General features: G+C 35.7%; 1 protein-coding gene across 1 annotated transcript in view; it reads left to right on the forward strand.

The window, feature by feature from the left end:
• Positions 1-27999, forward strand: part of LOC140159223 (sodium/potassium/calcium exchanger 2-like) — a 124011-nt gene that overhangs the window by 75904 nt on the left and 20108 nt on the right. Inside the window, exon 4 of the mRNA XM_072182630.1 lies at positions 20563-20699. Coding sequence (XP_072038731.1) covers positions 20563-20699 — 137 coding nt within the window. The remainder of the gene's footprint in view (positions 1-20562; positions 20700-27999) is intronic.

Raw genomic sequence — 27999 nt, forward strand, 5'->3', positions numbered from 1 at the left:
GACCTGCGTGACAAAACTGTCTAAGTGAGTAGAAATGTTTTGGATTTGTCTACATAACTAAGAACTTTGATTTACTTCACAATCCTGATGAATTTGTTTAAAAAAATAATTTACATGATATTTTTTAATTGGAATCAAAGAATAATACTGGAGTAGGTAGACTTCATCATGTTTGAATGTCACCTCTTGGAAGGGATAGTGTAGTCCATATTGTTTCGTCATGCAACTGGCAAACTTTCATAACTTGTTTGACTCAGGCTTAACACAGCATTTTAAGAGTCCTGACTTTACTTGACTCAGACTCAATATGGCATTTTAAGAGTCAAGACTTGACTCAGATTCAATACAGCATTTTTAAGAGTCAAGACTTGACTTGATTCGGACTCCATACAGCATTTTTAGAGTCAAGACTTGACTTGACTCGGACTCAATACAGCATTTTTAGAGTCAATACTTGACTTGACTTGGACTCCATACAGCATTTTTAGAGTCAATACTGGACTTGACTTGGACTCAATACAGCATTTTAAGAGTCAAGACTTGACTTGATTCGGACTCCATACAGCATTTTTAGAGTCAAGACTTGACTTGATTCGGACTCCATACAGCATTTTTAGAGTCAAGACTTGACTTGACTCGGACTCAATACAGCATTTTTAGAGTCAATACTGGACTTGACTCGGACTCAATACAGCATTTTAAGAGTCAAGACTTGACTTGACTCAGACTCAATACAACATTATTAGAGTCAAGGCTTGACTTGACTCAGATTCAATGCAGATTTTAAGAGTCAAGATTTCACTATACTCAAACTTAACACAGCATTTTAAGAGTCCATACTTGACTTGACTCAAATTTAATACAGCATTTTGGGGCAAATCTGTAGATATGGGTTATTTTTAGGGGGTAAAAATACCCTTAGAAATGGAACAGGTTAAACTATTAAGCTGCTTATTATTGTTTCCTCAGTGTTCGACCATGTTGAATCTGTCAAATTCAGCAAGTTGCAATGCAGGCAAATTAATTGACAGAAATAATATGAATGTGTAAGGTCGTTTGCACCCATAGGTCGTTTGCATCCATGAAGATACATACGTTATTGACAGACGTTTCATAACCAATTACTTAATGCTTTTCAAACTGAAGTACAGATTGTCGTAAGATTGCCACAGTGATGTTGTTGTATAAAAGATATTAATGAAAGCTGCCTCAAGTATAATTATCCATCACCATTACACTTCAAAATGTCTCTTATAAAGACACCAATTTTGTACATTTTCAACAGCATAATTGTAAAACGTGTTCATCCATATCAAAAGGATGCACTTGTCAGCTGCTTCATATATCTCATTTTACATAATAGCTAGGAATAAATACCAGACTCATCTCAAGTGGAAGTTACTTCAAATCATCCCCAAATCACATGGATTACTCTCTAAATTCCAGGGACTTATTAGAATGACAAAACTTTGAAAATACTTAAAATTCAAATCTAATGGAGTTAAATTATACTCTAATAAAGATTTGAATTTAAGTCTTTCAAAAGTTTTGTCATTTTAATAAGTCTCTTAGACTTATTTTTAAATCTTAGGAAATTAGAGAGTAGGAATACAGAAAACATTCATAAACCATGTGACTTGGGGATGATATAAAGTGACCTCCACTTAAGATGAGTCTGGTATTTACTCATACTATTATGTAAAAAGAGACACATGTGGCAGCAGACAAGTGCATCATATTGATATGAATCTACACAAATTTCTATCTGTCAATGTTTAAGGGTTTGTTTTAACATTTCACTCATCAGAAAACTGTTTCAATAGAACTAGTATTTGGCACTTAATTATATTCATTACCCAATGTGGCAACATCTGGCAAAAGTAGCTAAGGTTGATGAGGTCAAATCTGCCTGCCAGAGTTTTTGTTATACTGAGTTTGCAAGATGTGCCTGCATTTTGAAAAAGGAGTTAACTTTTGATCCGGAAAGTGCTAACAAATATTTTTTTGCTAGTGGCAGCTATTTTTTCAGTGATATCTTTCACTCATCTTAATTGTATGTTTTGTATGCTCAATTGTTAACTACTTTTAATGTCTTATTGATCTTTGTTTATAGTCACTTTACACATGTTGTTAGAGAATGATTCAAAAAAAGATTTTAATCTGTTTTTAAGTTGCATAATCAAATTAAAAATTGCATGATCAAATTTAAGAATGAATGCGTAATCAAATTTTAAGATGATATTCGCCGAAGTGATGATGTAGCAGGATTAACTACCATAGCAATAGGTTAAAACAATTTTTGAATATATCGCACTGCTGATCAGTCCCACCTGAAAGATCAGTATCTTTAGAAAGAGCGGTATTGTATTCAATCTATGATTGCAGATATACACAGGAGATGGTGCATCATGCTTGTAGTGTAGGGTGATATATTCAAAAATTGTTTTAACCTATTGCTATGGTAATTAATCCTGATTATACATCATCACTTCTACGGCGAGGGGGGGGGGGTGTTTCAAGAATTTCGTGCTATTTTTTCATCTGACAAAACAGTACAACATTTTTGTTCAATTCAAAATAAAATTGTGCTGTACTGACTCCATCCACCATCAGGCATTTGTACAGTTTTCTTGCCTGATCGGAGTCTCTTTAAAGTAAATGCTACATTTGTTAGCCACATCCCCTGACAAAACAAGACTTATTTGATCAGATGCATCCTCAAGATAAGGGCCCTTACAAAGAAGTACCTACAAGACACAATTCCATAGAGGGAAATCACTGTTGTTAACTGCAGACATGCCACACATGTATACAACAAAGAATGGTTATTGCCTTTATATGAGTGCTGACCATAAGACTTCAACATAAAAAGTCAAAATGTTGAGACATTTTCTTAAAATATAAAGAATTATTGCAAGAACCACTGAACCAATACTAGGCTTGTTTGTACTCAATTTAATGCATTTTTCATGCTGATTCCAAATATGGTTATAAAAATGTTCTGAATTTTTGCACTTTTTAAAGAAAATTTGGAACTTGTCGTCTATAGTCGAAACCATGCAGAGAGTGTTAACTGCAGGCATGCTACATAATATGTGCAACAAAGAACCTTAATGGTTAAACTTCAATTGAAAAAATAAATAACCAATATATTGCTGTTTTCATGAAAAGAAACCAGTATAAAAAGATGCCTGCCTGTCTCAAAAGATATTGTGCCTAGCTGTTACATTTTCTCTTTTGTCTAACTATGTTGCATGTGTTCAGTTATCCGTTTGTTATCCAAATATTGGCTGTTAGTGGAGGAAAAGTGGGTCAAGAATGCAATGGGAGAAAGGAAAAAGGGGGCTTGATTGCATACTTTATATGTGACCTGCTACCACGAAATGAATGTAAAGTCGCAAGATGATGGTAGTTTCAAGACATCCTTGTTGCAGAGCTGATGTTCTTTGCTGTGCACCTGTACAAGCCAGTAGGATATGTCCTTCATTTGTGCCCCCCCCCCCCATTCACAAAGAACATACAGACATTACTATTAGCTTGAACAGGTGCGTGTGAAACAAAGCACACCAACGCAGCAGCCAGGACGTCTCAAACTACCAACTCGTGACTTTACAATCATTTCGTGGTAGCGAGCCACATATAAGAAATAAGGTACATGACTTTTTTTAGCCTCGTGTTTGAGCTTCTGAAATAACTTTTCTTTTTTGTGAAAGCTAAAGAGATTATACCAAAGAGTATCAACTCAAAATTGCTCTGTGTGCAATGCTATGGTTAATTCGCCATTTTGGTTTGTCACAAATACTGTACCACTGGCCTTTATCAGCAAGAGCAATAATTATTGAACAATAATTTTCATTTTTAAGCATTAGCATTACAAGCGCCCATACATTTTGATATTTTGTGACCTTTCGAAATCAAGATCAATGTTATCATATTTTGATGTTGTTGTCATAGCTTTCATTATCATCATTGTTATCATAACCAGCCATATAATAAGTAGGTACAAAGTTGTCATACACCTACTTTGCAATATTAATCATTCGCTTGATGAAGAAAATTACTCTAATATAGCTTGTTTATTTGTATGTATGTAATATCATTGCTATTAGTTAGCCTTGGCCTTTCTCAAAGTTGCACACCCACACAGCATTGAAATTTTATTCCTCTTATTTATCCCATCTACACTATTATATTGGCAATTGTCTAATTTCCAGCAAATATTTCAAATATAAAATTGACCATTTCACAATGCAAAAGTGAATTCAAATATTAGTATAAGCATTGCTTTGTATGATTTCAGTGGTTCTTTTTGTATGTTTTGTTATTTTATTCAGAACTTTTAATGCGAAACTTTTAGATGTATAATGTCACATCCTTGACTTTAAACACAGTAATAAACGGTAATTTCCTGATCTACCCAGATGCTTGATTAACCCTGTACACGCGGGTGTCGACTGCAGACGACAAGTTTCAAAAATGTTTAAAAAATACATTAATTTCTGAATTGTACATTTTCATGACCATATTTGGCATCAGCATGAAAAATGCATTAAAATAAGTACAAACAATCCTATTATTGGTTCAGTGGTTCTTATGATAGCTCTTGATATTTTGAGAAAATGTCTCAAAACTTATGACTAGCACGCAGGGCAAAAGTTGTATAGTTGTAAGATTGAAATACCAACAATATCAATGATAATTGGTATGCATCCTGCTCACTTTATGTGACCTTTTGGTTTAATATTTGGTATATTTATCATGTATTTATTGCCAATATGACTATATCCGGTATCCGATAATGTTAAAGTTGAGCTGCTCATGAAATGTTTAGTTAGCATACAAACCAAATTAAGAGTATTCTTTACTACCTTATTATTTGCACCATTTCATCATTTGGCTTCTCTTTTTTGGTCAATTTGCAGTATGTTTATTACTTATAATATATGTTAAACTATGTCCTAAATCATGAATGTTAGTTAACATCGTGTATGAGACTTGTTGCTGAACTTTATTCAATCAAAATCATAGCAAAAAATATGGATTCTTCTATTCTTACCCTTCAGTGATAAAAATATGAAGAGCTTATTTCCAAACCGTGTTAAGTCCACAACCATATGTTTCTCATTTACTTGTGTGATACAATCACAATTACTTTGACAAGTTTGACATTAGCAACAATGAGTTGTACCATCAACAAGCTATTATGTACCACAACAATGCTGCATAACAATATGCAGACTATTGTTCTCATTTGGGAAACAAAGGCTTCACACAGTATTGTTACTGTGCATCTATCCACTGTTTGCTTTGTAATGGTGCATCCAAATGAAATCATAATACTTATAGCATCACAACCCATTGCAATATCGCACAGATAAATCAGAAACATGTGTTAGTGGACTTAACATGATTTGGAAATAAGATCTTCATATATTGAAGACAAAAACTGTAGCTTGCTATCTACTGAAGATAGCAAATTGTTTTATATATCACATGCAGGTGCTATCTACTGAAGATATCAAATTGTTGCTCTTACTCTTACATAAGTGCTAGTGCTTTCTACTGAAGATAGCAAATTGTTGCTGTTACATACAAGTGCTTTCTACTGAAGATAGCAAATTGTTGCTGCCACATACAAGTGTTATATACTGAAGATAGCAAATTGTTGTTGTTACATACAAGTGCTATCTACTGAAGATAGCATATTGGTGCTGCCACATACAAGTGATATCTACTGAAGATAGCAAATTGTTGCTGTCACATACAAGTGCTATCTACTGAAGATAGCAAATTGTTACTGCCACATACAAGTGCTATCTACTGAAGATAGCAAATTGTTGCTCTTACACAAGTGCTATCTACTGAAGATAGCAAATTGTTGCTGTCACATACAAGTGATATCTACTGAAGGTAGCAAATTGTTGCTGCCAAATACAAGTGATATCTACTGAAGATAGCAAATTGTGGTGTCATGTACAAGTGCTATCTACTGAAGATAGCAAATTGTTGCTGCCACATACAAGTGTTATATACTGAAGAAAGCAAATTGTTGTTGTTACATACAAGTGCTATCTACTGAAGATAGCAAATTGTTGCTGCCACATACATACAAGTGTTATCTACTGAAGATAGTAAATTGTTGTTGTTACATACAAGTGTTATATACTGAAGATAGCAAATTGTTGCTGTTACATACAAGTGCTTTCTACTGAAGATAGCAAATTGTTGCTGCCACATACAAGTGTTATATACTGAAGATAGCAAATTGTTGTTGTTACATACAAGTGCTATCTACTGAAGATAGCAAATTGTTGCTGTCACGTACAAGTGCTATCTACTGAAGATAGCAAATTGTTGCTGTTACATACAAGTGCTATCTACTGAAGATAGCAAATTGTTGCTGCCAAATACAAGTGATATCTACTGAAGATAGCAAATTGTTGCTGCCAAATACAAGTGCTATCTACTGAAGATAGCAAATTGTGGTGTCACGTACAAGTGCTATCTACTGAAGATAGCAAATTGTTGCTGTTACATACAAGTGCTATCTACTGAAGATAGCAAATTGTTGCTGCCAAATACAAGTGCTATCTACTGAAGATAGCAAATTGTTGCTGTCATGTACAAGTGCTATCTACTGAAGATAGCAAATTGTTGCTGTCATGTACAAGTGCTATCTACTGAAGATAGCAAATTGTGGTGTCACGTACAAGTGCTGTCTCATGAAGACAACAAATTGCTGCAAATGAATTTTTATTCATTGGTAATAGCGGTATAAATTAAGAGATGAGTATTTCATGACTGTGCTCTTTTTAAGTGCACGTTGTTTCTGATTCAGTGCTTTTAGGCATTCCTTGAATTTAATTTAAGGACCTGGAGATCTTTAAAATGCATGTTCGGCAACCTTAAATTTCTCAACTTTTCTGGTTGTTAGGTACATTGCGCTTCACTAATCATATATACATTGATGCATTTTGCTCCCACTTAAGCAGTCACAGACATAAAAAAGGTCTTTATTGTTTTATTTTGTCCTTGATCTTCAAAGTGCATTTATGTACCATTGCACCTCTATGATATCTGTATCATCATCATCAGTGTACATTTCATTTTCATTTCTTCTTTGAAATAATGCATGAACAATAATCTCTCTTGGACTTACAGTTTTTGCATCAAAAGGGCCATTCCGGTTAAAATTCATACACCCTGTGGAAGACATGACCTTAATTTTCCACACAGGGAGAGTGTATTTCAAATGTGATTACCTGAATGGGTGACTCCATTTGAAATCTACACCCCTGTGTGGTAGATTAAGACAATGTCTTCCAGAGGGGGTGTATGGATTTTAACTGGAATAGTCCAATGTTACAATATATCATCATGAAGATTCAATTGAAGTCTGTTTTACTTTTATGTATTTCTTAATGTTACAAAACAGATTTCAAAAGGTCATAAAATATTTAAGAGTTAAGGTTAGTGTGATGTCATATTTTGTATAATAAATGTTTTTATTGGTGACCGTGACCAAATTATGAACAGTTGAGACCAAATGAGGTGCTTGTAGATAACTACTCACTGCATCAACAAACCCAAACATGTTTATAACACATTTCGCCGGTCGCAACACAGAGTGGCGTACGTGAAGGACAAGATATGTTTCTGAGAAAAACATGTTTAAAGGATATGTTACAAATAACAGTTGATACTCCTATATTGTTATCTCTCAGTGCAGTCAGTGGCCCAATTCCATTTGAAACTGAAGTTTAATCCTAACAAGACTGAGTTTCACTAAAGCTCACTATGAAAAGCACTGTGCATACATGCATTCTATGTGATGCGATGACACAATCAGCATAAGTCATATATGCCCTGGTAATCGCTGGCTGGGCCAGCGCAACCCCCATGGCTACAGGTCGGTGATCTTCTGCGTAGCATGCAAGGGGTCCAAGGTTTGAATCCCGAGGGTTCCAAGTGACTTCTTTGTTAATTTTCTCTTCTTTTTCATTTTTTCCCCTTCTAATAGCAAAAAATCATGGGTTGGGTTAGGACTGTATCTTTAATAGTTAAATACGATTAACTCTTATAGGATATAGCTAGCTCTAAACCTTTATGTCACTATGTGAAACAGAAAATTTTGGAAAATCACTCTACGCCACTATGTGTTGCGACCAACAATTTATAGCATTTTAAAAATATTTTTATGTTTGCTGGGATATTCATGATAAAGTGTGACTTGATGAAACAAAATTAATGGATAGTTTCTGAACTTTGTTTTGAGATACTAGCAAAGAAACTATTAAATTTATTTCGTATTTTAATGTCTGCAGCAACGTGAAAATGATCCCATCTCAGAAACGTTAGGGTCAATTTTGATGGAATTTTCAACATATTGAAGTCTATGCAATGGATATAAATAGCCATTGGAAAAAGTAGCATTGATTTGTGCTCAACAACTGGCTCATTTTGCTTGATTGTGTCACATATGTAAATGGCTTCTGCTAAAGCCAATGATCTTGACCTTTACCAATAGATGTTTGATTGACATTATATTTACTGTTTCAAGTGTTCAACAGATTTGAAAGAGCTTAAAGGGATGGTCTTAAGATTTTCTGTACAAAATGGGGCTATTCCAGGTGAAATCCATACACCCTCTATGGAAGACATGACCTTGATCTTCTAAACAGGGAGTGTGAATTTCAAATGGGGTTACTTCAATGGGTGACTCCATTTGAAATCTACACCCTCTTGTATGGGAGATTAAGGTTGTGTCTTCCATAGGGGGTGTGTGGATTTCATCTGGAATAGCCCAATGCATTACCTAGCTGCTCCACCAAGTAAAATTAGAAACAAACATAAAATACCAGTAGGTTTATTTAACACTATTTCCTGAAGATAGCAAATCCTTGCTGCCACATACAAGTGCTATCTACTGAAGATAGCAAAGTGGTGCTGTCACATACAAGTGCTATCTACTGAAGTTAGCAAATTGTTGCTGTCATATATAAGTGCTATGATGCTATCTACCAAAGATAGCAAATTGTTGCTATCTACTGAAGATAGCAGAGTGGTGCTGCCAGTTACAAGCAAATTGTTGTTGTCTCATACAAACACTATTTTCTGTGTTGCTCTTTACTGAAGATAGCAAATCATTGATGTGCCACATTGCTATCTACTGAAATCATCACATTGCATACAACAAGTGCTATCTTCTGAAGATAGCATTTTGAAATCACTATCCACTGATATCCCAATACATTGCACATAATAAATATTTTCCCTGTAGAAAATATAATCCAATGCATCACCATGGCAACAGCTGAACACAGGTCATCATTTTCGATCAAGGTGAACAAAATCCAATAGCCCAATATTCTGTGAACTCACAAAGCGATTAACATGCATCCAGCACCTTGTAATTTAACGTTAATTTGCCGTGTTTGAGCGCAAATCAATTCTCTCCTTCTGAACAAGATGGATGGTGCTGATTAATGTGGGGGAAGTATTATAATTTGAATTAACTTGTAATACTTCTAGAGCTGCTGTGTTTTGTGAAATGCAAATTTGTAAAGTCTCTTTTTTATATCACTATCAGGAACTATTTGTTAAATTTCATTTTGTAGTTAACATAATTGGGTTGGTAAATCTCTTTTTTAGTTGATAAATTCAGGAAATACAATAGAGCACATTGTTGGAGCAAATGCTGTGTCATCCCAGGCCAAGGATTTGAACCTCAATGCCAATCTTTAACTATGAAGGCTAATTCTTTGACTCTCAGGGCTAAGGCTTTGACTCTCAGGGCTAAGGCTTTGACACTCAAGGCTTTGACCCTCAAAGCTAAGACTTTGACTCTCAAGGTCAAGGCGTTGACTCTCAATGCCCAAGGCTTTAACTCTCAATGCCAAGTGATTGACTCTCAAAGCTAAAGCTTTGACTCTCAAGGCTAAGGCTTTGACTCTCAAGGCCAAGACCTAATACAAAGTGACTATTAGTAAGCAAATTCACATCATGACGAATCACTGGTATTAAAAAAGAGCCTTGACATTACAAGGCATTGATCCTCAAGGCCAAGGCTTTTGCACAGGGCCGTAAAACCACGCCTTAAGTCAGCCCGCCCGTAGAACAGGGTTTCTTTTTTTCATCGCCTTATGGATGGGTATCACAGGAGTGCATATTGATGCACATTGATGCAGATCCTGCTGTTCCCATACACTGTTCATTTCTGTTCCTTCATAAAATCAATAATTTCCACTTATGACAGTTGCCCTTGTCAAAATATTGATTTGTGTTGGCATTTCTTAATAATTTAAAATAATTTGACCCATACTTTAAGTTTTTTTGTGAGAGGAAAGAGTTCTAAATTTAGAGCAGCAAAGAGAGAGTAGAAAGAAAGATAGAGAGAAAAAGAGAGAGGAGAAAAGGAAAGAGAGAGAAGGCATACTTCCGAACCTGTTGTCACTTGAAAACAACACTATAATAATACCAGGAACCCTGCCATTTTTCTGCTCCAGGAAACTGATTATTTAGACAAGCAAAATAAAACATTATTACCTAGAATGTTTCCTGTACCAGGGTGTTAGCTAGCCACGGTAAGCCACCCGTCCACCCATCATTTTGGACAGGCAGTGTGCTCCTGGGACAGGCAAAATTAATGCTGGGACCAATGCTAAATTCTAAACTAGAGCGGTTCTCGGGTTTGCGGTTTTAAACATCTGCGGTTGGTGTGTAAGGTTGTTGGGTGATGGTATGGTAGTGGTTGTGTTTAAATGTGAGTTTCTTTTCAGAACCCTGTATGGGCGAAGCCTGGATGGTGGATAGGAGTGTGGGGTGATTAAAGAAGGAAATATTATGGAAATGTAATAGGCCGCACAGCTGTGTAATGTTTATGTTTTACAAGATGCCCAGAACACGGGCTGGGATATGGAAAATCCCCTCGTGATGTCGAGTTCACAACAGGTGTTGGTATTGCTTCACCAAAACAACCCGAGCCGTGTGTTGGAAGATTTTGTATGTTTAGACAGTTTTCTAGCAATGTTGACTGTACCCACCACGTTTCATGCCCATATGACAGATTTTAGTAATTTGACCTCAGATGACCCATGAGTGACCTTGGATTACCCCCAAAATGACCTTCCAAAAATTTGACTCTTAATGTTGACTGTACTCACCAAATTTCATGCTGTTATGACAGTTTTAATTTGACCTCAGATGACCCTGGGTGACCTCGGATGACACCGAAATGACCTTCCAATAACTTGACTCTAAATGTTGACTATACCCACCAAGTTTCGTGCCCATATGACAGTTTTTAGTAATTTGACCTCAGATGAACTCTGTGTGACCTTGGATGACCCCGAAATCTATTCAGCTCTGTAAGAACATCAACTACAAATACAACTGACCAAGTTTAGGCGATACACCATGGCATCATCGCACATGTTGCCTTCCAAACTTCATCACAACTTTAACTTCGAAAATGATCCATTCATACTGTCCCATTTATTGACACCTTCGGTTTGTATCAATTGCCTGTGAGCAAAATACACGTGCTCTGTTCACTATACACAGCAAGGTATAGGAAGCTATGTGCACGATATTACAACCTCTACCTTGCTGCATTTTATTTGCAGTTCTTACATCTGGCCTGCGCCGGAACCAACCAACCAGGTCAGACCTTTGGAGCGGGGCTAGACAGGGATGACAGAAAGCTGTGTCGTCATAAATTAAATAAAATGTATTACTTTTGGTATACAAGGGTTGTCTGAGAAGAAAAAATGTGGAAAGGTGAAAAGCAAAAAGAAAAAAAAGAGAAGAAAAACAGAAGGGGAAATGGGGAGGAGCGGGAGGGAAGCTATGATTTCCTTTCTCCATGCTCAAAATTAAATGTTGAAATTAAAGTTTTCATTTTTCGTTGGAAAGGTTGTGCCCGAGTGATTGCGTATTAAAACAAACGTTAACAAACAAAAACTAAATTCCCTAAATTCCCAAAATAAAAAAATTTATCTTGTAAATTTTTGGCTCTATGTAAAGTTTGGAAGGATTTTTGTTTCTCAAAAAAAAAAAAAAAAATCTGGTGTCATAATGAATCAAAAGATGTATGTTTATACAGTAAAATGTTTATACAGTAAATGAAGTAAAATTATGATGCGCAGTGATTATGCCATCTTATTAAATTTCTAATCTTAATATTTTGTCGAATTGTCAAAAGTATGTGATAGCCGATTTATTGCTCAACCGCACCAAGTATTTAGTTTTGTTTAGTTGTGTCGTTAAAATACCCAAACAATTAAGTTTCCGACGATACAGTTCTTTCAGGGACACCCTGTATATAGCATGTTTGTACTACAGTATCGATTTTATTGAAGGTCACTGGTAAGGTAAACAAAAACTTGATAGTCTATGCCTCGGGCCAGACTGTATGTGGCTATCACGATGTTTATTCGGATCGCCCGACATAAATTGGATGTGTAGGAGACTAGGTGTGTGCAAACAAATGAGCGTTTCCAAAAAGCAACACAAAAAAAAACAAAAAATACACCCATTGCCCGCTATTTACTGCACGAAATGAACGACTCTAATCAGGTACCGCTTGAAATGAACGACTCTAATCAGCTGCGGCAATTCCACAATCATGCACAATGGTGTATAGGCCTATCTTATACACGTATTCTTATTCGTGCATTTGACGGACTTGGGTGTTTTTGTTTTTGTTAAATATCTCCTCTCCTGAACACATATTATAATAGAAAATCTATCTACTTCTTCATTCAACTTACATACTATATACCCTGCAACTTTCAATCTACACAGTGGCTAGATAACCCCTTAAACGTGCGAACAAATATTGCAAAACAAAATTAAAGTATGGCTCTCCGCCTATGGCTACGCCCATACAAAAAAGGCTTGAATAAGCTCTGTGAACTCAAAACAAGATCCGACAAATATATCAAGGCTATTATAGCAATGGCTATCTGAACTGACTGAATCTCCAGAAGGGCCAGAGGTCTGGTTTATGTTTATAGGGTCAAATTTTAGACAGGCAGTTTTGGTGAAAATGTCGGGCACTTGTCAAATCCTAGTTAAGACCCTACAAAGGAGACCTGATAAGCTATTCCTCTGTGAGCTCTTTACCCCAGTCGTGCCAGGCACTGTTTGCCGTAAGAAGCGTGCCCTGTGCATAGATCATGTGATTTTTCTTTATTGATTTGGCTCTTAGTATATTATAGGTGTTAAGATTTTAACGATGCTGTGAAATCTCCTTAATGCTCTGTGTGCTAGCCATCGGCTTCAACATAGAAAGTCCTTAGTTTTGAGATATTTTCTCAAAATATCAAGAGCTATCTTAAGAACCACTGAACCAATACTAGTCTTGTTTGTACTAATTTTAATGTGTTTTTCATGCTGATTCCAAATATGGTCATTAAAATTTACATTTCTGGAATTTTTGAATTTTTAAAATAAAATTTGCAACTTGTCGTCTGCGGTCGACACCCGCGTGGAGAGAGTTAAGGATGAGCCATTAAGGTGGCGATGACCAGCTTTGGCTCAATGGAAGATGTTTTGTTCTTGACGTTTACTAGCATAGAATAAAAGCTTTCAGATAGGATTAAAGGGTAGGGTTAAGGGTATAGTGTGGGTTAGGGTATATGTTTAAAATTGTTTTTTATTCATGAAGATATTAACTTTGGTTAAGTGTGGGCAGTGGAACTTGATGGTTTTTTAGGTGGCAGTAAAGTTACTATCTGGGAAGTCATTTCCAGTCATCAAAATGGTGGATTTTAAAATTTATTATAACCGTATCTTTCATGTGTAGATTTCTTTTTACCCTTGAACAAGTATTGGCATGGCACTGTCATCCCTATTATGTTCTTTAAGGTGGCAAGTGCCACCCCGGTTTTGCCACCTATGTTAAGAAATGTGCATGTTTAACACCCTTAACAGCACAAATTTTGAAAATATGTGGTCCAGGGGACCAAGTATATTTTGGGACTTTTTACATGTGGTTGTCGACTGCAGACGACAAGTTTCAATTTTTTTTAATTCAAAAATTTCAGAATTGTAAATTTTCATGATCATATTTGGAATCAGCATGAAAAATGCATTAAGGTTACACGAAGAAACGTATAAAAAACGTATAAAAGACGTATAAAGTTGTTCTTTAAAACCGCGTTTTCTCAGCAATCAAATATCGCAGTGAGTCAAATGTTGGTGCATGGACGTATCTTAACATTATTTTTGTGTCTTTATACAAATTTTTAGAATCCGTTTGAAAACCCTTCGTTTAAATCATTTTTACGCACCGTGTTCACAAGATCAAAAACACGTTCCATGCAGTTTTTTTCAAATATTCGCTCCGTATAAAACTACGCCGAGTGATTATTTTCTCCTTTTTTGTATTGAACTACAAATCGACCAAAGAAATAATGTTGCCATGGGGAAGAACCAAAAACAGTACCGATTAAATTTTATTAGCCCGTTTTTGGGAACAATTTTCGAGAATCTTGTACCACAAAACACTGTTATGTTACATTATCGATATCTGGATTGTGGAACATTAATTTTGATTTCTAACTGCCTACATTATTGCTCAAAAGTATGTCGATTCCTTTCCCATTTGAATTTCACTCCAAATTTAAGCTACTTTTGCAAAAATCGAGGTTTTTCGCCATCGACACCTCCGACATTTACAGCGGTGATGAGATTGTTTATCATAAGAGCCTGGTATGCACTATTCCATAATAGTCAGTTTGAGATCAATCGATTTCACAGATCACTCAGTAGCTCAATCGGTTAGCGCGCTGGTTCGGGCTCACGTTGGACTATATAATACTATAGTTTTGAGCTGGAAAACTTTGGTACGTGTTCGAGTCCCTATGTGGTCCATTCTATCTGTTTTATTTTATTTTTCTCTCACTTTTTTTCTTTTTTCTTGTTCGTTTCTTTCTTTCTGACTGCAGCGATTGATTGTTTTTGCCCGGTTTTTTTTTTCATTATATAATTCAGGAATTTTTAGGCTATACTAGTCTAGGGCGCTGCCTATGAATATATTTTACAAATTAGATTAACAAAATATTGGTTGTTGGTTTTGTTACTGTTGTTGTAGTTATTGTTGTAGGCCTATATATTGCATAATCAGGGTATAAATAGGCATACTAGGGCTATTATAGCCTATAGAAGCATTGATTTATTTCACGACAGATATCATCCAGGATAATTTAAAAAATTGAAAATTCACAAAATCCACAGGAAAATTGCCGAATACGGCTGCCCACAATCACCCCCCCGCCCATATCAGCCCATTATGGTCCTATCATGAGCTATCATGGTCGCCCCTTCCCTATCCCTGCAACATATCGGATGACTCACGAGCCGCGGTTTGTCCGTGTTCTAGTTCAGATTGATAAACTATTATACGCGTGAGTTCATTCTTTTCTGCATGGCTGTTTCCATTATTAACTTCCGCCCCTCTGGAATCAAGCCTTGAAAATCAATTGCATTTAACCTTAATGTGAGTGCAATCAAGCCTAGTATTGGTTCAGTGGTTCTTGAGATAGTTCTTGATATATTGAGAAAATATCTATACACTTGGACAGACTTTTTATGTTGAAGCCTATGGCTAGCACGCAGAGCATTAATGGAGATGAGAAGCTGCAACTAGTTGTTGAACTTGTTAGTACCGGTACCCAAATATATGCTGATTTTACATATGAATTACAGATTATTGGGGATGAGTTGATCCACTCAAGTCCCTTCCCTAACTTTGCTAATGACAACTTTGTCCACTTTCTACTTTAATTAATGTCACATAATGACAGCAAAAATGTTGGTCAGGATCACCTTAAAAAGCAAGATAACACAATGATCCACCAGACGGCAGAAACCTAGTTTGTTGGTGAACTGTCTAAAAGGACTGGAGGCATCTGAGCTGTAAGCTTACACTTTGTTAATCCAAGTAAGCTTATATTTTGAGTCTAAGTGATTATGATGGTATATGGTATTATATGTGGGCATCATCTTCAATTTTCAAACTGATAACAAGGTTATTAATTTCACCAGTCGGGGGAAACCGATTCATTTCTATATACTTTCCCGAGTTGAATGACACTGAAGTAATGTTGCTTAACCCCATGAGAACTACCTGCTGATTGGCCAAAATGAATATTATGTCCATTTTTGAACCAATCATGGAGGGTATTGATAAGATCATCTGCAAATGCAAGTTTGACCATAGATAGTTTAAAGCCTATTCATAATTGGCAATTGAAATGAGCATTTCAAGTTATAAACCAATCAGAAATGCTGTTAGATGTTCAGAAGTGTCCAGGGGGTTAATTTCACCAGTCGGGGAAACCGATTCATTTCTATATAATTTCCTGAGTTGAATGACACTGAAGTAATATTGCTTGCACTTCCTTCAAAGACATAACATTTATTTAATAAGTGAATTATTTGTCCTTATTTTCACCTTTTATGTATCCAAATGAGTTTCAGTCAGTGGCTCTGAAACCCAATATCCTAGGCATCCTCTATTATTTGGAAATTACGCTGAAATTATTATTAAATTTTAAGTTAATATTATACACCCCCCACACCCACCCCCACACACACAAAAGAAATATAATATTTATTTGCTTGTATTGCAAATAAAATTTAAAAGGTGCATGCATCGCATTTGTTCTACAAGACAATTTTTGTCAGGTGTGGAATTTTTTGCACTTTGCCCATTTTTGGAATACTTCCCTGGAATTGTGAGTTTTCTTATGTTATCTGGATGTAGACATAAAAGAACATTTTCATTCATTTTTATTTCTGGGGTATAGTATTGGATTTGAAAAGGCCAGAAATTAATGTTCTGTGAACATTTTTACTTTTACAATAATGTCCGAGTAGAAAATACTTTTTCATCCATAATTGCATAAAAGCGACATTCTGGGGCAAGGTATTATAGGAATCAATAAAGCCATTTGATAAGATGTAATACTGTGACTAGTAATCAATAAATAGATGTAAAGAAAACTTGTCTGTCCCAAGTTAAAGTGATCTCGCATTGACATTAACACATCAGCATTGCAATACGGTCAATGATGCCAATGTCACACCTTAGGCACAAAATCGGTCTATCTGGCGATTCCCTTGCTGCTCTGCTGCTACGAAAAAACATGCCTCTACTTGCCTAAAATTGGGCTACGTTTGCAAGTGTCAGTAATTTAACTAATTTCCTTCAATTTAGCCAAATTATGAAAAGTTTCAAGTCTGTGAAGCTGCGAATTGAAAAAACAATGGCTTTTGTGACCATGTCAGTCAGTAACTTTCTACGAAGTATCAGAAGTTTCAAGTTAAGCACTTTTCTGCTCAATTGGGCGAGTTAAAAGCGCCCATATACCTAATTTTTTTAAGAATCCTAAAAATTGGGCTACTTCAGTGTAAATCCTAAAAATTGGGCTGACTTGGGAGTCATTCACTGTGACCTGGCAAACCAATTTGCCACACCATGGCACTGACAATTTTTGGCAACACTGTGTACTGTCAATTGAGACTTGGAAGTGGTCTACACACTGTTGATTACTATTTGTGTTTCAATCGTATTACAAAATGGGTATCGTATGTCCGCTAAATGTTGTCGGCATACTACAATCATGTTATCATTTGCCAATGATGACAATTTCCATAATTGGGCCAGTTTGTAGCATTCATCTGTGGCCGCACAAAGACCATGCACTGGTGCTAGGCATCCAACAGCAGAATCATTATAGGATCCAAATCATGCTCATGTGGCAAGACACAGTTCTTTAACCTCAATATGTTTGTGCATTATTAAAATGACCTTTGGAAGTGTTGGGTACTCATACTCCAAAACTCAAGTGATGTAGATTTCTTTTTGACATTTAGAGGATGGGGTTGGAAAAAAATCTTGAAGTATGATTAATCCAGCACCTTTTGGCAACAGAATAAGTTTATGGTACGAATGTGTGTGAAGCGCACAAAGTTTTTTGCCATATTGAAGCTAAAATGGTGAAATATGATGCAAAAGGACCTTTTCGGGACAGAATAAATTTATGGTACAAATGTGTGTGAAGTGCACTGAATTTTTTTGCCATATTGAAGTTAAAAACTACATTGTTATGCAATGCAAAATATTTGAACTCAGCCACGTGTCAAAGACCTTTCCAGAATCATTTATGTGAGGACATCCTTGCCATTGTGGCAACAGGACCAAATGAGGTGAATCCCTAGTGGTAGTAGGGGCGGAAATATGCTCGATCAGTGTAAACTATCAAACCTTTATTGCAAGAATAATTCCTTGATATCATCATTTCATTCATGTCCTATACTTTTGTCATAATAAATTGGCAAATGTGTTTCATACCATTGGTCCAGATGTAATTTAACTCCTTCTCATGTGATATCAAAGCTTTCTAGTTTTCTAACATCAGCCTCATTTTCTTGTGTTGAGTCATATTTATGATGAACCTGACCAACATTGATCGTGCAATCATACAGGCAATTACATAGCAGGGAATCTTGTTATAAGGCAGGTGGTGCAGTATTTGTATGTACTCCCAGGCATAATGATTTGACAGAAACTAAATTGATTTTATGAAATGGCAGAATCAACCGAGTCTATATAGCCAACCGTCTCTGTGTTGTTTAGTCTGACTTGGTGAAGTGTTGTTTTTTCTTCCTAGATTCTTTGAAATCTTTTAAAAAGACACTTAAGTATATGTAATTGCTTCCTTAGTCAGTACCGCAGGAAGTCAGTCTAAACATGTATAATTCAATGCCATATTAAGACAACATAGAGTCATTCGACCCACTCAGTGATCCCAGCAAAAGTTTTAAATTGTTTATGAATTGCCTAAAAGTGAAGTATAAGTCATTAAAATTGTCATTAGGTATTTTTTAATTTGGCAAAACAATGAGAAAACAGCAGTATTGACAAAATTGAAGCCCGTTCAAATACATGTAGTAAAATTTCTCTATTTCTCTATACTTAAGGGCTGGGGTATGAACGTTTGGACAGTATTTATTGTGGGACATTTGAGCACATCAGGTATATCGAATTGCATTCTGAATACAAAGAATGTCATTCTGATATCAAATAATTTTGGTTTTTGAAATTCGCAATTTAATACACATTTTATGGCAAATCATTAAAAATTGATATTTTGATATTTAACAGTACTCGAAGTAAACTTTATAAATCTGATGATTTATACTTAGCGTATATGTAGGTGGGATGAAATGCCGACGATCAATTGAAAATTTTGACCTTTCGTATTGAAGATATGGATTTTTTTTCCCAAAACACCAAAAAAAAATAGGTCTTTTTGGGAAAAAAATCTCTATCTTCAATATGAAAGGTCAAAATTTTCAATTGACCGTCGGCTTTTCCTCCCTGCTACATGCACTTTAAGAATATATCATTAGATTTATATAATTTACTTCGAGGACTGTTATATATCAAAATTTGAAAAATATCAAATTTTTATAATTTGTCATAAAATTTGTATTATATTGTGATTTTCAAAAATGAAAATTATTTGATATCAGAAAGACATGCTTCGTATTCAGAATGCAATTCGATAGGTCTGAGGGCTCTCATGTCCCATAAAAAATACTGTCGAAACGCAATAAACGCTCATTTTAGATCCCTTAAGTAGAGAAATTACAGATTATGTAAAATGTCTTAATACAGGGATGTGCGGCTAAGAATTAGATAGCTTTTAAAGCGAAGGGTCACCATATTTAAGAAAATAGTTTAAATAGTTTTTTCCCAACTTTATCATCATGAACAAAATTCATTCCAAACTCCAGACCATTAGTATATTTTGGGGTAATTTTTATCAAATTGTGTGTATCAATTTCTCAGCTACACATCTCAATGCAAACCAAAATCAAGAATTTCTATATCACTGATAAATTGCCATTTGGTCTAAAACCATTTTTGTCTTATATCCATATGGTCTAAATCTACATACCGTATTTAGTCAAATAGTCGCCCCCCCCTCAAATAAACGCCCCCCCCCCACCACTTTTGTCAACCAAGATGTTTCAAAAATGCCGATATTTCCATGCTTTCTTGTGTAGTAAGCTTACCAAGTTGCCCACATGGTTGATAAATAATAGCGTCAATAATTGGCGAAAATCTGGATTGAAACCGGAAGTGAACCAGAAGTCAGTGTTTCTAGTTCATAGTTCGTCATTTTAGCGTGATTTTTAAGTTTACCTAATGATTTTACCGGGAATTATCGTTCTGAAATTGACCTTGAATAAACGCCCCCGGGGGCGTTTATTTGACGAAATACGGTAGTCTAAGGCTCTAAGCCCATGGTCTATAATAGCCAGCATGTCCAATAACTATTTAGTCCAATAATCATTTGGTCTAATAATCATTTACCATTTCAATACCTACTTTTTAGAAAACCATTTAGTCTTATAACCATCTTTGTAAGCATAAATATTGTGCACATTTATGTTCTTTTTTATTCTAATTGTACAGCACACATCTCAATTCTGAAATTGATATAAAAAATAACATTTGGTTTTTCTTTGATTGTCATTGTACAGGTGATGGGGCTAACAGTGCTAGCAGCAGGTACCAGCATTCCAGATCTAATAACCAGTGTTATAGTAGCCAGGAAAGGACTCGGTGATATGGCAGTATCAAGCTCTATTGGAAGTAATATATTTGATGTTACTGTTGGGTAAGTGCATCACTTTGGGCTATTTAGGGCTTCTTTATAATTGCTTAGAAGCTGAACAACTAAAGTCATTCAGTACTCCAGGCTACCTATAAAGCTTCCAGAAGCCATTGGTTCTTAGGTCTTCCATGAACAAAGTAAATCAGTAGTTACTGCCTAATTAGTGGTTAGAGCATCAGACTCCAAACTACTGATAAAGCTTCCAGAAGCCATTGGTTCTTAGGCCTTCAATGAACAAAGGAAATCGGTAATCACTGCCTTAATCAGTGGTTACAAAACTCCAAACTACCGATAAAGCTCCCAGAAGCCATTTGGACCATAGGCCAACCATGAACAAAAGGAATTCTGTCATAATGCTGCAGGCACTAGGCCCTAATTCCCTGCCTTACGTAGTGGTATAGAGAGCATCACACTCTAAAGTACTATATAGCTTTCAGAAGCTGTTTGGCCCTTAGGACTTCATGAACAAAGGTAATCGGTATAATGCTGCCGGCACTATGCCCTTCACTACCTTACTCAGTAGTTAGAGCATCAGACTCTTATTCAATAGGTTCTGGCTTTTTAAAGTCTTAAAAGTCTCTTTACTGGCAAATTATGTGTCCCAAGTTCATTTTCTGAACATGTTATATTTATTATTCAAGATTGTCTGCTGACTTCTGCCTTTTTTGCCTTTTCTACAATTTTAGTAAAACATCAGCTAGAATACATTTACTAACTATATGTTCGTAATTTACTTACATGTATTAAAAACATGAATCTTTTATGTATCATGCAGATAAGTCAAAAGTTGTATTTTTCCACATTATGCTCATTTTGCCCGGAGGAAGGAAAATTATAGTCTATACATTGTGTCTTCGGCTTCCAATAATTAAAGCTCATAAAAAATGATGCTGTTGTTCTTTCTGTTCATAATGGAAATGAAAAGGCTACATAAACATTGAAATATTGTTGTAGATTATTTTATGCGACGTGATCCGGCAAAATGAGAAAAGTAGTTTTGCTAATTTTGTTCCATCTTCCTGCTCATTACATTGGCTACTAGACAATGTATATGATCAGCTCTTAATAGGCGGGAATTATTCGGTTTTTGTTACTGCGCGAGTCAATAAAGTTCCAACTTACGCACACATAAATTCACAAAAGCATGCATCATTCACGCAAAGCGCAGTTCGCGTAGGTGCTGCGCCTAACTGTGTGTACGCCATTCTGTATCAATCCACGATGTTATGAGTCCCTGATCAGAGTATAGTGAAAATCTCATAAAAATCGGACGTATGCATGGTTCCTGCGATAGGATTGTGCTATTCCAGTTGAAATTCATATACCCCTAATGGAAGACATGACATTGATCTCCCACACATTGGGCGTATATTTCAAATGGGGTCACCACATTCAGGTAACCCCATTTGAAATTCACACTCCCTGTTGTGAAGATTAAGGTCATGTCTTCCATAGTGGGTTTACGGTATTTCAACTGGAATAGCCCGTCATTTCTATGATGCAGAAAACAATGAAATTTACAAGAATTCAAAGTGATCTTATGACCTTTTATCACAATCAAATTTAGCCACAAATGACTGAGATTATTTGATTGTGTGCTTGCCTTTAAGTAGGTCAGGATTTTTTGACATTTTATTGTGTCTTGTACTTTTTTTGTTTGGTTACAAACAATTGGGTTGAATATATAGAGAATTGTTATCTTTGAATGTCATAAATGTCAAATAAATCATAAAAATGGACTATTCCAGTTGAAATCCATACACCCCAGTGGAAGGCAAGACCTTAATCTTCTACAAAGGGTGTGTGAATGGCAAATAGGGTATGGATGACTCCATTTGAAATTCCTACTCCTTATTTGGGAGATTAAAGGCATGTCTTCTATAGGGGGAGTATGGATTTCAACTGAAATTGCCCATAGCTTACATGATGCAAAAAACAAGGAAATTCACAAGAATTTAAACTTGTTGTATGAGCTTTTTTATCACAACCAAATTTATCCACAGATGACTGAGTTTGCTTGATTGAGTCACATGTGTTTGCCTTTAAGTAGGTCAGGTTTTTTGACATTTTATTGTCTTACATTTTTTGTTTGGTTACAAGCAATTGATTGGGCTGAACATGTAGAGAATATTGTCTTTGAATTAAATGTCAAATAGTTGATATAAATGTTGCAGGTTGATAATCAATGTCCATATGGTATATATGCTATATTGCTCTGAGATATTTTGTGTGTGAAGTTTTCTTTAAGAAATTGTTCAAATTAGAAAACCCAAATGCTTGTTCATGAATGTGTTAAATGTCTACAGTTTGGTACCCTATTTCATGAAGCTGAGGGGAGAATGAAATACGGCACCAGACTATATAGGGTATCTAAACATTGATCTCATAGGTTTCTGATTGCTTGATTGTTCGGTGAGAACATGCCTGATTGTTCGTTGAGAACATGGCATTATATGCATTGCCCCTGTCATAAAATCTATCCAAAACTTTAAATGTTTCATTTCACAGGAAGCCAAGGCTAACACTATGATCTATAATCTTGTGCAAAAATCATTGGAACACTTGATATTTTGAAGGTCAGATTCTTGTGAAATGCGTATGAGGCTGAAAATACATGATATGTTTCAAAGCTCATGTTATGTACTTGCCCCCGAAACAATATTAGAATGGATATTAAGGGCAACCACATTTCACAATTTTTCAGCATTCAACATTGATTAACGGGAGCGGGATGCATGAAATAAACAAAATTTTTGTGCAAGATTGTAGTTGGGTGTAACATAATGTGGGTCTTTTGTGTACACTTTACACTATAGAATCTATAAAAAAAATAATGGCAAAGTTCATCAAATTATTTCAAACACAAAATCATTAGCATTGCTTAACATTATTTTATAAGATGAATCACAGATTTTGTTGTATAAATCCAGAATAGTACTCATGTTTTATCTACTATGTGGAAGATTTCACCAGTAATGTGTCATTCTAGCCACTGCACCTGGAAACCCACCTACTCTCATCCCCAGAGTAAGCTTTTCCTCGCAGTAGGCTAGTGGCTGGCCATATACATGATTCAGTAAATAAGTTCCTTCGTCACAGTATATTACATTGTTCCCCCCAGCTTTCTGAAACAAAAATATTGTATTGTAGAATTCCATCTACAAGCCTCTAATTGAGGTTTTTGACAAAAAGCAGACAAAAACACACCTTCACAAAAACACTATTTGGCATTTAAACAGGTTTTTAACTGATACAGGCAGGATGTACAAAGATGTATTCTTGTAAGACCAATTAATATATTGTAATGTTTTTGTGGAAAGTGTCTGCATTTTCTTCTCTTTTGCCAAAAAAAATTTGGCCCATTCTATAATGTTCAGAATTTAGAGGCATATATGCTCGAAGATGGAATTATATGGTATATCACAAGGCAGCAAGTGGTGTATCGCATAATATGTTGCTTACATCACATCATATTATCCCTGGCTGGTGCGTAGCGAATCAGGCTGTTGATTAGGAGTGGATTACAAGTTTAGCTTACCACAGGACATGTTATGACCTATATTCTGATTTCCACATGCTATTAAACATGTCTAGAAAAGGTGTATCTTATTATATAAGATTTGTTTGTTAGTTTCTTCATCCATTTCAAATAATCCTTGTTTCTATTTTAATTTGATTTGGAATAAACATGATGCGACAGTACTTAAAGATGTAACAGTTTGCTTTCTCAATATCTTTTTTGATTAGTAGAAATTTAGATCAAAATCAAAGTACAGGGACTGCCTTTTGAAAATGAGAAAAGAAATGTAGAATGCTCTTCTGGTCTCTTCAAGAAGAGCTTTAGAAGAGCTGTTTGCACCTGTGGCCATTGAAGCATAAAGAATTTAATGAGTTATCTAAAGGAGCTATACATCACTCTTGCAAATGCACAGGAGTGATTTCTCTCACTCCTCTCAAAAGGCAGTCCCTGAAGAATGAAAAATTAGCATCTGATTAGGAAGTACTTTTCAGTCTTTTAGTCATCCTCCTCCTCTTTGACATGTCCTTAACCTTATCCAAGGCTGTCAACTTTTTGGAATTGCTTGGCGTGAGACAGGGGCGTACCGGGATTTGCCATTGCTTGGCGTGAGACAGGGGCGTACCGGGATTTGCCGACTCCAATGTTCATTTTGTACCATGATTATTTGAGCCACGGCGCTCGGGAATGTGAAAAGTGGGGGGGGGGGGGGTAGGAGCAACAAATTATTCATGAAGATGTGTGAGATTTTACTCATTTTCCAGCTTTTTGCGTGAGATTTACTACCTAGGCGTGAGATTATACTACCTTGGCGTGAGACCGTGAAAAAGTCGCCCAATGCGTGAGACTCACGGCCAATCCGTGAGAGTTGACAGCCCTGCCATATCTTCATCCATGTACTGGTCCTCTTCCTCATGACCATTATCATCATCATTGATGTGAGCAACATCATCATATTAATTTGCCTCACCACTGCCACTGCTACCACCTTTACCAACAATAACATCAACAACAACACTACCACCACCAAGAACAACAACCTCAACATCACATACAAACAACCAAGTGAACAACATCAACACCATGCACCAACAACAAATGAGTACAACAACAACCCAACAGCAGCATGTAACAATACCATCAATCACCATCATCATCCTCTTATTTTTATCCCCTTCATTATCATTTTTTCACTTTCATATTTTTTCCTGCATACTTCCCCAAGATACATATACAACAAACCCAACAACAACATGTATAATCAACACCAACAACCACCTTCATCTTATAATCATTATCCCCTTCATGATCATCTTTTCACTTCCTTTTTTTCTGTCTACTTCCCCAAGATGCATAATGATCCATCTCTCTCCCTCCAAATAAATCGTTTGATATTTCATAGAAGAAAACACACCTTTAACAATTGCCGAAACCATGGGTTGAATTTGGTTTAATTACACTTGTACTACAGTGGAATATTTCATTAAAAATTAATATTACATCCAAATGTCAGGTGCATGGCAATATTAAACATTGATATTAAAATTACAGTTATATCAATATTAAAAAGTAATATTAAAAGTTGTCGGTATATTTTTTCAAACATGAAGAGGATATTAAACCTGTAACAATATAGTGATGCATGATCCGATATTGTTCAGATTGTCAGATGATAAACTGGAGAGTAAAAGTCAGCCAAAATGTGATTAATGAAACTTGCTTTGCCTGTTTTTTCCTTGAATTAAAAAGAGCACAACAGACAAATTTTCCAATGTCTGATTTTGCACTGTCACTGTACAGTCAGTAATGTTGACTTCTGATAGTTGAAGCCTTAATTGTAGATCATTATAAGGTGTGTCGGAGGGGAGCATGTGTTATCATTATAAAGCGTGTCAGAGGGGAGCATGTGTTATCATTAGAAAGCGTGTCGGAGGGGAGCATGTGTTAGCACCCAAATATTGAGACAAATAAAGCTGACACACAAGAGGAGTGGCATGGGCTCTATAAAGGAGATTATATGGCTGATATAAGGGGGTCATTTCCACACCATATGCATGATTTTACTCAGGAGGGGGAAAATGCCCAAAACCCATGTTTTAATATATTCAAATCAATTTCTGAAAAGATCGTACATGATGGCTTTTAGCCAGTATAGCGACTGCTGTAATCATACGGGTAATCACACTGTCTACATCGCTCCGTAATTATCCTTGAGACTATTACATGTACATGTACGTATGTGGGAGTATGTGGGACGAGACTGAACTTGAAGGATTTTAAACCATTGTAGTGGTATTTTTGCTGGCGCGTCATCTATCTCATTTTTATAGTCAAACACCATCCTATTGTTGAAGTGGATAATGAGCTTCTACCTTAGATGGCTATAGAAATTTTAATAGCTCTGGTCTTTGTTTGCTTTGGCTAATCCTGTTCAAGTGGTGGGTTACCAGGCATTGTATTTTGTATAGGTATGTATAACCAACAATTAACAATGAGACAACTTTCTTAAACCTCGTTGACTTGGGGATGATTTGAAATGACCACCAATTATGACTGTTTGATATTTATTGCCAGCAATGTGGAAAAAGTGACACATGTAGAATTATATTTTGTACGTACAAAAACCCAATATTTCTGAATTTTCTGAAATTTTCTGAAAGGTGAAAGGACAAAGTGTCCCAAAACTGCAAAAACTGTCCTACAATGCATTGCAAACTTCCAATGCCGATTTGGCTTATTTGTCGATTAATTAATGTTATAAGAGGTCATAAAACTATAAATTCTGGTAATTTCAAAAGGATCCAATGTTACATTTGGTAGAACATCCCAACAGATGGGTACCAATCATTTTGATACAGCCTGTATAAAAAAACCACTGAAAAATAGATATAGACAAGCGAATAAAGCGTTATTTGTATATATAGGCCTAACTAGTAATTGCGTCTAGACATGGGAAAAAATATTTTTAAAAAAACACACTGAAAAACAGATATAGACCAGCCAATAAAGCATTATCATGTAAAGTAAATCTGACATGTTCATCATCATCTGGTATTTATAACTAACACTTTATCATGTGCAAACGTTGCTATAAATAAAAGCACTGTAATCATGGTGACAACTTCGGTGTTTGGAATCAGTAACATAAACTCACAGCAATTATTCAAAATGAATAGCAAGAAAATTTAAACCATGTTTTAAAAATGATACATAGCTAGCAGAAGTAGTCATTTTGTAACTTTATTAATTTGTAAGAGGTTTTGTTACCAAAAATTGATCATTTATTAGATATGTAGCTACATAGCTAGCGAAAGTAGTCATTTTGTAACTTTATTAATATGTGGGAGGTACAGCTCCTCTAAAAAAGGAAACAAAAATGCTACATCTACTAAGAAGAAATGGACCAGAATTACCCTGTGCATCATTATTTTTTACCCGATAAACACCATGCGTTTGGCTAAAATAGGGTAAAAGTGCAAATTGAAAGAATTCACAGTTTCTCTTACTGAATGAAAATATCTATTTTTATCTGCACTATTAAGCTATTACCCCAGACATGACCTTGGATTCAACAACCATTTGTCCAATTTAGTCTAAATTTGGAATAGAGAGAATACTAGACAGATCTGTGATGATTCCTTTGTCGTTGAAATCAATTTTGAGTAACAGCCAAAAGAAGTTGTGAACATCCTGTATATTTCAATGTCGTCTGCAAACAGAAAAATCTTTGGAACTGAATTTCTGATTTTGATGGCGATTTCAGCACATTGTAGCCTGATAAATTAG

Source organism: Amphiura filiformis, chromosome 8 (assembly GCF_039555335.1).
Source record: "Amphiura filiformis chromosome 8, Afil_fr2py, whole genome shotgun sequence".
NCBI classification, from domain to species: Eukaryota; Metazoa; Echinodermata; class Ophiuroidea; order Amphilepidida; family Amphiuridae; genus Amphiura; species Amphiura filiformis.